This window comes from Dendropsophus ebraccatus, chromosome 2 (genome assembly GCF_027789765.1).
Source record: "Dendropsophus ebraccatus isolate aDenEbr1 chromosome 2, aDenEbr1.pat, whole genome shotgun sequence".
Taxonomy (NCBI): Eukaryota; Metazoa; Chordata; class Amphibia; order Anura; family Hylidae; genus Dendropsophus; species Dendropsophus ebraccatus.
In genome coordinates this window covers 19,874,029-19,890,028 of record NC_091455.1, presented here as the reverse complement: position 1 = coordinate 19,890,028, position 16,000 = coordinate 19,874,029, and the positions used below count along the sequence as shown (strand labels likewise).

The window sequence follows — 16,000 nt, the reverse complement described above, 5'->3', positions numbered from 1 at the left end:
ATCAATCCCCCAAATTCATTCAGACCTCAGACTAGACACCTAAACTAATGAAAACACCCCAGACTAGGTAAACAAAATCAAGATTTACTTCCAGATGTAAAAGTTCCTGACACTTCCAATCACCTGCCCCACATATAAGCCTCACATAATGTACTGACACTCCAAGTATCAGGACCTTGTGTCAGGCTGGGCTACAGGCTACCATGAGGAACCATCACCCCATCACCACCACCATCAAGGTCAGGTATAGTCCAAGTTCCTCAAGTGGAATGGTCTACCTTGAATATTTTGCCCAGGGGCCTCTAGCAACTCTATGTGATTTACCAAGGTGCCAATATTCAAGTTTCAGCCTGGGCAGTTCTTGTCTACCTAGAAGCATTACTTGACCTGTTCATTGATATAACTACTCGGTAGTTTAGCATGGTACGCTTAGCTACTCCGGCAGTATGACAATACCACTATGGGGTACAAGATGTGTGAATAAACTTGAACTCCTGATCTCTATTTCGAACTGCACAAAGCAGCGGAGAACAAGACACGGTTAATATTGTAGAACTATCTTATTACCACCATCCTTCCGAAGAGCATTCCACTGCACTATATTAAAGCCATCCATCAGATGTCGTCCCCACACCACAGGCTTTATAGTAAACCTTCATTTACAAGACTTGCGTGTCGGTTCATAAAGGTAATTATACTGATACTAACTGGTTTCTTAATAACTTAAACCTTATGAGGTTCTGTAAAGACTCCGACTTTACAGTTCATCGCTCCTTAACAATATTGAATCTGCAGCCCATGAACATCTGGTGCTGGGGGAAACATGAATCAGGCAGGTCAGTATTTTCTGTCCAATTCTATAAACTCATCCAAGGTAAGCCACTTGACAGCCACTTGTCTTTCCTATCTCATGCACATAAGGCCAAGATGATGAACTGCCATTGAGCAGCAATCTGTGCAAGCACGCCACTTCTCCATTCATTGTGGAGCCACCTGTGATGGATAGTGTGCATGGGTAGACAATGAATAGAGAGGCGGTGCACATTCACAACTCGTTCCATTACGAGGTGTGACCAAGATGGTGCAATAGACTTTTAGGGAATCCTAATGACAGTACTGGCTCTGGGCCATCATTTATTGGCCAGAGAGATTAGACACACACTTGTAATGGAGCACCCTGCATGTCCAATATCATTATTCATTTCAGTGGTGGTGCTGCTGCAAGGAAACTGCTAGATTGCAGCTCATCAGATCCCGGCAGCAGAACTCCTTAGCTCATTATTGGAGTCTAGTGATGAGCTAACCTGCCGAACTCTCCGGTTCTTGCGAAACAGAATGTTCGGCATTTGACCCCTGCTGTCTGGAGGATTTAGATGCAGCCCTAAGGAGTTATGGAAAACATGGATACAGTCATAGGCCATAGGCTGTATGCATGTTTTCCTGGCAGCCCTAAAGCTGCATCTGCAGTAACTGCAGAAGTTAGTGGTAATATCCCATCGTGGTTAACTTAGTGGCGTTGTGGCTGTTAGGTGGGTGTAGGGTCACTTGTGCACTTGTCACGCTTACCCACCTCCGGTCAGACAGGCCTCGGTTTTGCTGGTTTCGATAGCCCAAGTGTACGCTGGTGTGCTAGTGCAAAATAATAGAGTCCAGTGACTTAAACAGAATAATGCCCGTTTACTTAGTGCTTTAGTGCAATACACAAAAATTATAGCTTAAATAACTTCAGATGCAGGTGGGAGAAAGAAGAAGTCTGTGAAATGGAAGACAGTAGAGTAGAGGAGCGTCTTGAGGGCCCTGTCCAATGTAGCAATGTACTCTGCCGTTATAACGTAGTTGAGGAGAAGAGAAGATACTCATACTCACGTCTACTGACCGCCTAATGCCCTACAATGTTGGGGTACCCATCCTGGCAGGGTACTACAAGGTCCCAGGTCCCTGCGCTGGGTGAAGCAGACTTCCCGAACCTTTCCAGGATAGCCGTGCCTTATGCAGTGGAATATGTAAGCTAACTGCACTTCTTGCCTCTGGGGTGAGTGCCTAACTGGAAACAGGTCACTGCCCTGTACTGTGTAGAGAGTATCCCTGAGGTGGACGGGGTGATCCTAAGAGGAAGTCTTTTTCTCCTGAAGTGACTAGCAACACATGCTTTAGGTAGCTTGCTTAGCGAAAAACTTAAGGGCCCTATTCCACCGGACGATTATCGTTCAGATTATCGTTAAATCGTTCGAATCTAAACGATAATCGTTCGGTTGAAATGCAGTAACGATTAACGACCGAACGAGAAATCGTTGATCGCTTTATAAGACCTGGACCTATTTTTATCGTTGCTCGTTCGCAAACGTTCGCAAATCGTTCGCATTGAATAAGACATCGTTCGGTCGTTCGCAATAGATACGAACGCAACAGCGAAGAAATACGGAAGAAGAAACGATCACAATTACGATCATAAGTAACGATTATCGTTCCATGGAAATGAGTGAACGTTTTCAGGTCTGTCGCAATAGCGGTCGTTTGAGATCGTTAATCGTTAACGATTATGCTAACGATAATTGTCCGGTGGAATAGGGCCCTAAGTCTCTTAGTTCCTAACAAGGGTCCTGGCTGGAGCCAGGCCCTGACCTGGCTGCAGCAGGAACCGTGTCTTGCGTGTTGCTCTCTCCACTGACCAACTAGGAACTAACCCCTCTCACCAGTAACTAAACTACTTTTTAGGGGCGCACTATAACCTCCCAGTGATTGGTGGGGTTGTGTGATGTAAGAGAGAAAGGAGGGGAGGAACATGTGACATACAACATTTAACCCAATGCTTATTTCAGCTGTGCGCAGAATAAAACATAAAAGAAACACAGTAGTGACACCTAGTGGGGAAAACACACTTTTCTCTAATCCCACTGTGGGAACCTGATACGAGTTACTTCGCCCAAGTGCAATAGAATTTAGTAGCACACCTGTACTGAGACACTACACATATAAATTCTCCAGGCAGCAGGATTCATATGCCGAGCCTTTGTGTTCAGACAAGCCCAAGTGGTAGGTTCACGGCAGGTTCGCTCATCACTGTTGGAGACGCTTCTAACCAAAAGAGATTGTGGACAACCCCTTAACATATGTCTACAGCTATAGTAACTAAAGGGTCTACATAAAATGGGCGTACATAATACAGCGGTACATTATAAAGCTCAGGTTGTCCTGTGTCCCTACTGAGTGGTGAGATACTGGAAATTGTGTTAGTGCTGGTGCAAACATCAGACCCTTCCCGGACGGCCATTCGTAATCTTTGCTGTGGGGGCAATGTGTCTTCTGTGGCCCCATGGTAAATTTTGCTGTTGTGATTGTACACATAAATCATATGATTAAGAATAATAGATTTTCATGAAATACCATGGAGTAATGTGCCCTATACTTTATAAATGTTATATTATTAAAGTCTGGGCCCCTCGAAGTGACCTCAGATAGGGGTAGCAGGACACTGCGCTACTATAGTAGAGGATGCAATGGCTTCACGAATTCCTGAACTACAAAGAGTCATGCCCCTTAAATTTGTAAAAATTTTCTAAGTAGAGTTTGTGAGCTTATACATTATATATCTTTCAGCAAAACACCTGTTCCAGTTGCGGGCCCACATGTACCAGGCTCGGGGACTGATCGCCGCAGACAGTTCTGGTCTTTCCGATCCATTTGCCAAAGTGACATTTGTTTCACATTGCCAAACGACAAAGGTAAGAAGCACAGATGGCTTGTTGTCTATTCACTTTGACTCCATCTTGACAAACTACTGTAAGAAAATGGGAAGACACTGCAGGTTATGCATGCTACAAAATAAGAATTCACATTGGACAACTCTCATGGCCCTTGAGCCATAGTCTTGTGGTCTGCAAGGCAAGATAAGTAATGGGGCTTCCCAACTAATATTGGTGTCTTCTTATGGTGGTTTATAATATTGGTTTCTTCTTTGGGCCTTTGGGCCCCTTTAGCCACCAGTGTTTGGTTGTGGCCCCTTTTGCTAAACCCTCTATTGCTACACCCCCAAATAGTCCCATTGTTCTTGTTAGTTAAGGGTGGTTGACCATCCTATTGAATTTCTGATCTTAAAGGGGTACTCTGGTGATTTTTTTTTTCTTTCAAATCAACTGGTTTCAGAAAGTTATACAGATTTGTAATTTACTTCTATTTAAAAATATCAAATCTCACCATACTTATCAGCTACTGTATGTCCTGCAGGAAGTGGTGTATTCTTTCCACTCTGACACAGTGCTCTCTGCTGCCACCTCTGTCCATGTCAGGAACTGTCCAAAGGAGGAGAGGTTTTCTATGGGGATTTGTCAATAGTGAGATATAGAAGCCTGCACCGCTCCAGAACTGTGCACTGTCTAGATGAGCACCAGGGAACAGTCTTGAAGCCGAACTTAAGCTGTGAATATGGCTGCTGTGAATATGGCTGCTCTATGGGGATTTGCTGCTGCTCTGGACAGTTCCTGACATGGACAGAGGTGGCAGCAGAGAGCACTGTGTCAGACTGGAAAGAATACACCTCTTCCCCTCCCATGGTTTATACTGCTTCACTTACCATGGTGTTCATTGGTGGTGTTCCTTGGTTTGATGGTCCAACCATTCATTCCCATCCATAGGTTTAATGGTCCAGACCTTGGTATCCAGTGGTTTATTACCCCACCATTGGTGTCCAGAGGCAACCTGTTGATGTTCTTTGTTTTTTCCTTGTGCTCTATAGATCATTTCACAGACTCTTTCACCAACCTGGAACCAGATGCTCCTGTTCAACAACATAGCGATACATGGAGAGATTAAAGACATTGCAGACGACCCTCCAAATATCGTCATAGAGCTGTATGATGATGATGCTCTGGTGAGGAACATGAGACATTTTCATTCCACAACCTATTGCCTCCTGACCTATTACTACCACTATATACCTATATACTCCTGAAGAGTTTGCCACCAATACATTTTTGGCTTCTCACTTTTACACCACTTACCTCCCATGCGACATATCACCTCAGTGATGGCTATAGTTCCCCAATACCTTCACTGCCCCTACACCAGTCTTAATGCCCCCTAATAAGCCACTAACAAAGATACCATTGAAACTGGCAATTCACTAAAGACATAAACCAAAGCGATGGGGGGTATGTATCCGTGATGCACCACTACATCACAATTTTGGAAATATGTTGCTATCATCTATTCTTACTGGGTAAGAATCTATATGGGTCCATGTAAATTTCTGCTGTTTTTGTCCCCCATAGGGTAAACCTGAGTACATTGGTTCTACAGTTTCCACTCCTACAGTCATAGTGTCTGACCAGACTTACAGCCCAACCAAGCTGGCCTATTACCCCCTTTTCTGTGGGCACCTCTCTGGAGGAGATCTGCTGGCTGCATTTGAATTATTCCAGGTGGGTACAAAAAAATTACACTGAAATATTGTGTAATGAAGTCTATAAATTGAATCAGTTCTGAGACTGGAGCCAACCAGGTCACGGACCTCTCTATCCATGAACCCACGGACCTCTCTATCAATGACATGGTCTACACCCATGTGCTTTCTTATGGATAGATCTAAGCACCCTCTATTCAGTGAATGTAGTACAGTAAGGCTATGTGCAGACTACGTATTGGAACGCCTGTTCCGTGACCCGGCTGGGTCACGGAACGGTCGGTCTCTGAAAAGATCATGCCAGCCGGTACTGCAGTACCGGCCGGATGATCTTTGCAGCCGCAGGGTTCTGATTCGGGCACGCCGGCATCAGAACTCTCCACTGCACGCTATGGAGCGAGCGGCTTGAGACACTCCCTCCATAGTGTGCACTGACACGGTTTTCTGTGGCCGCTATTCACCGAATAGTGCTTGCAGAAAACTGACATGTCAGTTGTTTGCGACGCCACTAGGGATCCCTGCCGGAGTGTATATTTTGTGTATACGCTCCGGCGGGGATTCCATAGGCAGTAATGGCAGGTAAATTTTCGTATAAATCACGGCCCTTGTACAACGGCCGTGGTTTTACGAAAATATATGTTGTGTGAGCATAGCCTAATAGTGTATAGATTGATATATATATCATGTATGACATGGTTGTATGTCCTTCTGACTTGTACTTACCTCTTCAGATTCCCGATTCTGGTGCCCAAAGCCTACCCCCCATTGATGCCCCAGATCCCAGCCAAGTCTACGCGGTCCCGGCAGCTATCCGCCCGGTGTTGAGTAAATACAGAGTAGAGGTAAGACGTTCGGATGAAATGATGGCAGATGTAGTATTAATAATTCACAGCGGTGGATGCACTTACAGGTTTATCTCATTGTTAGTAACCTCAGTCACGTGATGAACCGTATGAGCTCACAGCGTTCTCATATTAACCGATGGAAGTGCTGACCAAGGGATCGGAAATCACGTAACCGGAGCTGAGATGCTGTACTACATATAGTTCATCTATAGGTCATCAAAAATAGTGCATTAGGTTTACTATAAAAAAGCATCATATCTATCCAATGCTCAGTTTAAATCCATTAAGTCTTAAAGGGGTACTCCAGCGATTTTATTTTATTTTATTTTTTTCAAATGAACTAATATCAGAAAGTTTTTTTATTTTGTAGATTGCTTCTATCTAAAAATCTCAAGTTTTTCAGTACTTATCTGCTGTATGTCCTGCAGGAAGTGGTGAATTCTTTCCAGTGCTCTCTGCTGCCACCTTTGTCCATGTCAGGAACTGTCCAGAGCAGTAGCGAATCCCCGTAGAAAACTGCTCCTGCTCTGAACAGTTCCTGGCATGGACAGAGGTGGCAGCAGAGAGCACTGTCTCAGACTGGAAAAAATACACCACTTCCTACATGACATACAGCAGCTCATAAGTACTGGAAGACTTGAGATTTTTAGATAGAAGTAATTTACAAATCTATATAACTTTCTGATACTAGTTGATTTGAAAAAGAAAATGCTGGAGTCACTGATCATGTTTCTTACTCTATAGTAATAAGGTAATCAAATATGGAAATGCTAAGGAAGAGAATGGTGGCATCCTGGGTGACAGATCATCCCAGCAAATATGGCCGACACTGATGGCTGCCAAACAACTTTTTGTTATCTTATAAATCAGAAGATGAACACCTTCTTTTCAATGTGAATTTTCTCAGGTTCTCTTCTGGGGGGTCAGAGAACTGAAGAAGGTGCAGCTGCTGTCAGTGGATCGCCCTCAGGTAATGGTTGAATGTGCGGGGAAAGGCGTGAAATCCAGCGTCATCCAGAGCTACAAGAGCAACCCCAACTTCACGGTTATGGCTGACTGGTTTGAAGTGGTAAGTGATATTGAGATTAGACTGCCTTTATTTGTGCTGTCTTGCACAACCACACATCTCCACTGTATGTTGTTAGGGCATATCTGTCCCTAGTAACAGCATCAGAAAGACAATTACAGGAAATGCAGAGAGAGTTTCACATGTGCTACAGAGAGGAAAGAGATCAAGACTGTGTACCTGCATCTGTGTTCAGGCAAGGTAAATCAAGGCTTCCCTCTCACCTCAGCAGCAGCAGTAGTGTTTAGTTAAGCCCTTTCCTGTTTATTTCCTTTTTTCTCATAGCACATTGTAAAGCCAGTCTATCAGTAATTCTTTCTCCCCTCATATAGTAGTGTACTGTATAAATGATCCTCCAGCACAGTACAGACCAGTTCAGCATTTAGTATAACCCTTTCTTTGCTGTCCTGCTGTTTTATATCTGCCCACATAGCACCATGCCGAAAACCAGTGCCTCAGTAACCAGTAGCAGAGAGGAGGATGTGTTGGTTGGTTTTTTTACATGTTGTACCCATAAATCATGTGACTAATTCATACATTATTAACAATTTTTACTGCTGCCGGATTTCAAAGAGTGCAAAGGAAATAGGGGCATGACTAAGGTAAAATTCACCAAAATTATTAGACCTGCACCGTTTCTTTGTACATAGTATTAGTGAAATCTACTCATTTTTGCTGATTTCTAAATTCTTGACACTGCCGATAACTGTGAATCATTCTGTCGTAGGAACTGCCAGAAAATGAAGTGCTGCACCCTCCCCTGAGTATCTGTGTGGTGGACTGGAGGGCGTTCGGCCGCAGCACACTGGTCGGGACCCATATGATCAACTGTCTCAAGCAGTTTTTGTATAAACCATCTGCGCTCGACACCCTCGCTCTACCAGAAGCTGAAGAAGAATCTCCACCTGCTGAAAGTGGTAAGAATGGCATGTGGGCAGGCTATAAGAGGTACAGAGGTGGCAATCACACCAGGGCACTGGGGCCTTAGGGTGCCCAAAGTCAGCCTTATAAGAGGATGGCAGTATTATCAATGACAGGGGGTCTAGTTACAGATTTTGCACTGAGGCCAATGGCTGTTTGCCTCTCAAAAGAGTCAGACATAATTCATTTGATATGCCCAACTTTTTTGGGGGGTGAAGGGGAACTCTAAGGCACTACCAAAGTAGACTTATTCCTCAGTAGGGAACACGTGAATGTTCCGTCATGCCAGATGTTCCTGTGTATAGGGAAGCTGGGAGAGATGACACACTCTGAAATGCCTATTTATTCTCCATGTTGAAGTGGCTTGGAACACATGCCAACAGGAGGGTGAACGTCCCATAGAGGCAGACAATATGGTTGCTATCGGGAGTTAGCACATTTTTCTCTGTTCTCACTATATTCTTCACTACTGGATGCACTTATAGTTTCAGCTGCTCCTCACGATGATTCTACTACCCAACAAGAGCCAGTAGATCATGTCTATGTGGATGTGGAATCGAGTGCCACGCAAGAAATGTCATCGGGAGCATCTCCATCCCCATCTCCAGTTCCTCCAATATCGGGTCCTTCCCCAGATCCGGCAGCAGCTTCCCTCCTTGATCCAGGTGCCCCACCCACAGATCCAGCATCGGCTTCGCCAGCCACTCAAGACCAAAGCCAAACCCAAGAGGGACCAAAACCTAAGACCTCAATGGCAACATTTAAATCTCCCCTGACGAGAGACACCAAACAGAAGGTGATATTATCTTCTTATGGTAAACTTGCCTGGTTGGGTGTGATTGTGGGTAACCACCAAATGTAGCACTCAGAATAGGTGAATAGGAAGGAAGGATCGGAGAGGTCACAAACAAGTGAAGAGGCAGCCATGAAAGAAAATAAGCAGAACTACTAGTAATTACTAAATTACAAAGTAAAAATAACAAGATTTGCTTAATAACTTAAAGGAGAACTCTGTCAAAAATGAAAAATCCAGTGTGAGCAGGGGGGTGAGGGAACCTAATAAAGAAACAGTACTTACCCATCCCCATGCCCACCCAGTGAAGCGTCACCAGCTTGCTCTCACCCCCCTGTCTCCAGTTTTTTCAACGTCCTGTGTAGTCTGGGAAGTGCCCTCTCAGCCAATCAGTGACTGCACCATTGTCCCACCCCAGTCACTGATTGGCTGAGCGGGCATTCCTGAGCCGGGTCTAAACACTGCAGGAGCTACATGAGGCTGGCAGGGTCCTATAAGTGGGGGGCACAGGGAAGGGAAAGTACAGCTTCTTTATTATATTCCCACATTATTAGGGATTTTTATGGAGTTCTCCTTTAACTATATTCTTCAGATGGGTAAATGAAGCTGAGGCACACACCAATAGCTTCAAAACTCCTTTATTCCAACCATATGGTTCACAATACAGACAAAAATAAGGGCAACAGCCATTTTACGCTGACACACACGCTTCCTCTTGGCCCTCTAGGCAACCTCTTTGGAGATTATCGGCCTTCACCATATAATATATGTCAGGGTAGTGTCTTGGCATCATGACACCTCTGGTATCTTTAATAGCGTGTATACATTTTTCCCATTAATGCTTCTTTTACTTCCAGGAATTAGCAAGGGGTTCCCTAAGACGTTCCACCAAAAAGAAAAAGAGAACTATAGCAGATGAGTCGGCAGAAAATGTAATAGACTGGTGGTCAAAGTACTACGCATCTCTGGAGAAACTGAAGAAGGTTTGTACAACAAAGTTGCTCACTTACCTGCAATCTGCCATCCACTGCCTGTTATTAAGGGAAATCTGTCTCTAGCAACAGCTAGATAAGGACAAATTACAGGAAGTGGGGCAGGGCATACCATGTGTAGGCGAGAGAGAGAGAGATAGACAAAGGAAGGAAAGGAAGGAAATGAAAGAAAACTGAGCCAGTCTTCCTGCTGAAGGTGATCAACACTGTTCCTCAAAGGGAAATCAAGGCTTTCTTCTCATCTCTGACCACCCACCCTTAGTGTAATCCATTCCTTGCTGTGATCCTGCTGGTGCATTTTCTTTTATTTCTGCTCACATAGCACCATGCAAACCCAATATAACAGGACCCCTCTTCCCCCAGACAGGCCATCTATAGTAGTGTGCTGTGTTAGGCTATGTTGACACTACGTAAAAGCATGGCCGTTGTTGCCATCGGCAACAAAGGCCGTACTTTTAGCGGGGTGGAACAATGCCTTATTTTCAATGGGATCCCAGCCGCCGGGATCCTGCCGGGGGATCCGGGGCCGCCGGGATCCCGTGCGGGGCTGCAAATAACTGGCATGTCAGTTTTCTGCAACCGTAATTCAGTGAATTGCGGCTGTAGGAAACCCTGTCAGTTCAAAACGTTGTGTGAACATAGCCTTACTGTGTAAACCATCAGTTCATCACAGTACCAGACTCTTCAGTCCAAAGCATTTCACATGCTGGTCTCACATAAAGAACACTAAAATAAGAGACTTGATGTACAGCGTATGATAAATCCCCCAACCTCAAACTATTTTGTATCGATAGATTTTTGCGGCTAGCCTGGTACTATATTATTTAATGTTCGTCTCTTCTTGTTAATGAGATTGTCCGTTGTGGGATTAATTTACCAGTAATTAAAGCGTTTTCCAGGAGACGCTCTCTTACATTTCATAAAGTGATGATCTTATTAAATGTGTTTGCTTAATACTTCCCTTCTAGGCGTTTAAGGATTAATTATGCAATACATCTTCAACTTTGAAGTAATGACTGCGCCCGGTCGTAACTCACAGCTCCTTTATATCTTCTCCATTTCTCATTGTGATTAGGGGTCGTGTTTACTTACGAGGAAAAAGCAATTACAGGTGCAAGGGAAAAACTCCTAAAACCACACTAAGTCTTACAGAATCCATACATTCTGCTGTATCACGAAGCCTGATCTACTGTGTAAGCAAGTGCCGATCTGCTAGATCAGCGCTCGCTTACAGAGCCTATTAGACAGCTTAATTATTTTGCTGCCCTTGTTTCGGTATTATTAAAAAATAATAAAGATGTATACTTACCTCTCCAGGCTCCCCCAGTGTCCTCCTGCCTGTTCCCCTCTGACTGCAGCTGACCGTCTTGGTCAGTTATTGGCTGAGCGGCCTGTCCCTGCCGCGATGGGTTCGGAAGTGTCAGCAATGGCTGCAGTCAGCAGGGAATGCAAAAATAAGTCAGGAGGACTCCACGCTTCAGGAGGAAGCGTGGAGAGGTAAGTATACATCTTTATTGTTTTCTTTACCCTTTCACGAGCTATCAGCTACGTCTACGAATCACCTATTACATGCAGCGATGCATGGCCAGTGGTCAATGATTTCTTAACATGTTGAAAGACAACGTTTAACAGATTCAGCAGATAACTGCTCCGTGTCATAGGGCCCTTAACCCTACATAATTTGCCCCATATGTATGTATGTACTTGAAATCTAAATAATACTGCCATAATGTGCCCATTTATTACCACCGAACGCCAGACTCAAAATACAGAACTGATCAGACTCAGGGAAATAATAACAACGGAATCCAATAATTGATATATTGGTAGAATTTGCCAGCCAGGAGTCTACATATCTCCCATGACAGCCAAAAAGGGACCCCATGACAGCTACCATTCCTTATTCCAGTAGTAATGACCATAATGCTATAATGTCCCTATGTCAGCCACAATGTCCCTATGTCAGCCACAACTACCCACAATGCCAGTGTCAGCACTAATACCCCTATGACAGCCACAATACCCCCATATCAGCTGTTATGACCACACAGAAATTTGAGGCAAGAACCAGCAGAGTTCTGAATGCAGCTCTGGATGTGAATCAACATATAATACTGTATATACAAAGCAATTACTCATTTAGTTCAAAACTTATTTATTCACAAATGGTCACTTTATGCCACCTTTTGATAGAAATGTGTCTGAATATTCTGCTTTTTTTAGGCCAAAGACACTCCAGCAAGCACAGCACCGCCAGCAGTTGAAGAAAGTGAGTACTGTATATAGATGTGTACATATTGTCAGCTGTGGGTAGCAGAGCGGTGCTGGTGGTTCAGCTACAAGTTCCTGTTATGGTGACTGGAGGAAGCTGTAGGTAAAAGTGTTACTGTCATTTCAGGGTAATTTTTCTGAAAACAATAAATATCAATAGTACAAGCGATTTTAAGAAACTCTGTAATAGGTTTTCTTTACAAAAAGAGTTTCCTTCTGTACTGAAAAAGCAATCTCCCAGCCTCCCCCCTCACTTCAGAAGAAGCAGGATTTCTGTGTCCATTATGCTCTATGAAGAGGGGAGGGGCTGAGAGGAGTGAGTGAGCACGGAGCAGTCCTGCACAGCTCAACACCCTGCAATCTTCTCTCAGCAAGTTCCTAGATAAGCACTGACCTTTCTGACCCCTGAATCCAGCGTTTTAGGTGCCCAGACAGTCTACAAACAGCTGTCCTTCATGTATCTTCTTCCTGCTCACTCATCTCCCTCGGCCCCTCCCCCCTCCAAAGGATATAATAGACACAGCAGAACCCGTCTTTATTGGCTTCTCTTTAATGAAGACGGATTTGCCTCATAATTTACACAGATAAGAAGTCAGGGGGGGAGGTTTGGAAATTGCTTTTTTAAGTACAGAAAGAGGATTTTTTGCCTAATAAAACCCATTAAAGAATTTCTTAAAATCGCTTATACTACTGATTGCTGCAGAAAAAAAAAAAAAAAAAAAATTACACTCTAAGTTCACACAATGCAAAATTTGTTAAAGGAGACCTGTCACCCCCCATGCTGGGGTGACAGGCTCCCAGCCCCCGGTTACAGCCCCCTATACTCACCTGATTCTGCTGGGTCCCGTTTCTGATCCGGTCGGGTCACGGAGATATGAGCGCCCGAAGCCCGACGCGCGCGCTCACAGGAGAGTCCAACGCTCATAGAGAAGGAATGGGGAGTCCGATGCTCCGTCATTCTCTATGGGCATCGGACTCTCCTGTGAGCGCGCACGCCGGGCTTCGGGCGCTCATATCTCTATCTTCCGGATCAGGAAGCGGGACCCGGCGGGATCAGGTGAGTATAGGGGGCTGTAACGGGGGGTCGGGAGCTTGTCACCACGGCACGGGGGGTGACAGGTCCTCTTTAAGAAATCCTCAACGCAGATATGAGGCAGCTATATAACTAGGTTTCCTTTACACAGGTCAAAGGTTCAGTTTGTCACTCTAGGGCTACGTTCACACAACGTGAACGACCGGCCATTCCGTGACCCCGGCCGGGTCACGGAACGGCCGGTCTCTGCAGTACCGGCCGGATGGTCTTTATGGCCGTAGAGTTCTGATGTGGGAACATCAGTGCCCGCCGGCATCAGAACTCCACGCTGCACACAATGAAGCAAGCGGACGAAGCCGCTCGCTTCATTGTGTGCACTGACAGGGTTTCCTACGCCCGCAATTCATTGAATTGCGGCCGCAGAAAACTGACATGTCAGTTCTTTGTGGCACCGCATGGGATCCCCGCCGGAGCGTATACGATGTGTATACGCTCCGGCCGGGATCCCATAACAGATAAGGCTATGTTCACAGAGGCATAAAGTACGGCTGTTGTTGCCAATGGCAACAATGGCCATACTTTTACATAGTGTGAACATAGCCTAGCCCTGTAAGTAGGCAGATCATTTTATTGGTGACGCCCCTGCTTCCCAGCTCCCTGAGGTATTCCCTGATGTAAAGAAATGGGGGGGGGGGGGGGGAGTTTTATGAAAACTTGCAAAACAACAGTGAAGAAGTCAACCATAGCAACCAATCAAATTCCAGCTTTTATTTTTCAAGGTCTTTTTAAAACTCGATCTACTGTGTTGCTATGGGAGACCGCTCCACTGTTTTGCACAAGGTTTCATCAATCTTTGTATTGTTCCAGATTTATCAGATACCTGAAATCATGCCTGGTTTCGCTCATAGCAACCAATCACAGTTCAGCTTTCATTTTACCAGCAGTTTATTGATTGGTTGCTATGGGCGAAACTAGGGAGTCTTGGTTTCAGGCAGATTGATAAGATTTCAGGCAGATTGGGCCAATATGAATTTAACCTTTAACCTACCTAAAATGGACCTATAGCAGAGGTGGGGAATCTTCGGCCTTCCAGCTGAGGCATTGGCTGTTCTAGCATAATGGGAATTGTTCCGATTCAGCAACGTTTTCCGAACCCAAACTCTCAGCATTGGACTCTCGGTGGCTGAAGAAGTTGGATGCCATTGCAGTGTCCCAGAACAGCCCTTCTTATGCTCATATTTTTATTATAACTGGTTCTGTTCTGGAAAGCTATGGTCCACTGCAAACTGCGTGTATTGCGTTACCCTTCTCAGTATTCAGGTCTGCTATTTCATTCATTTATTGCATGTGTATTCAGGTATCAGTGTCTAAAGGTATTATGTCGCCTCCTAGTGTTCAAGGATGGTACTTCTCATGTATATTTCTCTGTATATGCCTAGTGGTGTGATGATGCAATGGCTGGATGTCACGTGACCGTGCCCTGCTTCCATGCTAACACCAATGGTCGTCGAGCTTTTGGCTGGGGTTACCATGTGACTTCCTGTGCTACCTCAGTCTTGTCCTCCACCTTCAGGAGACAAGTTGTGGTTTTCTTCTCTCTTCCTGCTAAGAGAGAGGCCTGCGTGTGCTCTGCTGCTCCAGTCCACTGGCTGTGTTCCTGTCTCAAGCCTCAAGATTCTCATCTGGGTGTCGATTCTTCAGTCATTCTTCAGTTCCTCTCATCATCATCTTCTCTAATCATCAACAGCAAGTATTTCATTCAAGTCTCATTCCACCCAGCATCTCATCTTCAGTATCACTACTACTCCCATCATTCAGCACGCTACTCTCACAGCCTATTGCAGCATCACCCATTACTCTGCTTTATTCAAGATTGCCTTATTCTGGTTGCATCCGGAGAGACTGTTGCTACTAGTTACCACCGTTACAATAAATATACAACTACCATTGTTTCTGAACCTTGGCATTGGTGTGATAATTGGTGCCCTGACTAAGGACAACGAGGAATCGCACGCCCAGTATCCCCGCATGGTCAGGAGCCCGGTTTCCAGCTGTATCACCCTCGTGCCCACACCGTGACAACCCTATATCCTACAGCTACCCCGGTTCCTGCCTGTTAGCACCATCTATACTGCGGAGTGGCCCCTAGGGGCCAGGGCATCACATTTGGCGTCACAAACAGGATTACGATCGCATTGTGTGCCCCAAGAGTGTGCCGCAACCCCAGAAAGACTTTGCCATATCACCATGGGGGTAATCGAGGTGCTCAGGGCCATAAACTGTACACAAGATAGCCGCTGTCTTCTCCAATTTCTAACTGCGCCATACCCCGGAGAGGAGGGGGTTAATTGCTATGCTGCCAAAGCGCGGGAATCGCCCAGCGCCATAGACTTTGCATTGACTGCTCCTGATTGGCTGCCTGCTCCAGATGACGTCACTGTTACCGGGCAGACTCTGGAACCTGATCCTCCAGCCCTCTGCTCTTCCCCTTCCTGCTACAAGATCCGGTCAGAGCGCAGCAAGATGGCGGCCCACGAGAAACGTTTGCCTGCAGCCGCAGCTCCCGTGATACCGAAGCTGCCAGAAAGCAATCCTGCCCGCCTGCAAGCACCGCTCCCATCCTACAGCGACACCAGCTGGGGCGCTGCCCCGTCGGACGACGAAAGTCACAGCTGGGCCTC

At 45.4% G+C, this 16,000-nt stretch overlaps 1 protein-coding gene across 4 annotated transcripts in view; it reads left to right on the top strand.

Annotated features, from left to right (window-relative positions):
* The window catches only part of FER1L6 (fer-1 like family member 6), a 103,133-nt gene that overhangs the window by 65,323 nt on the left and 21,810 nt on the right, over positions 1 to 16,000 (top strand). For all 4 annotated transcript variants that reach the window (XM_069957126.1, XM_069957125.1, XM_069957128.1 and 1 more), the window contains exons 20-28: positions 3,598 to 3,722; positions 4,733 to 4,867; positions 5,268 to 5,417; positions 6,130 to 6,240; positions 7,151 to 7,312; positions 8,037 to 8,226; positions 8,716 to 9,026; positions 9,881 to 10,006; positions 12,239 to 12,284. In XM_069957126.1, coding sequence (XP_069813227.1) covers positions 3,598 to 3,722; positions 4,733 to 4,867; positions 5,268 to 5,417; positions 6,130 to 6,240; positions 7,151 to 7,312; positions 8,037 to 8,226; positions 8,716 to 9,026; positions 9,881 to 10,006; positions 12,239 to 12,284 — 1,356 coding nt within the window. The remainder of the gene's footprint in view (positions 1 to 3,597; positions 3,723 to 4,732; positions 4,868 to 5,267; positions 5,418 to 6,129; positions 6,241 to 7,150; positions 7,313 to 8,036; positions 8,227 to 8,715; positions 9,027 to 9,880; positions 10,007 to 12,238; positions 12,285 to 16,000) is intronic.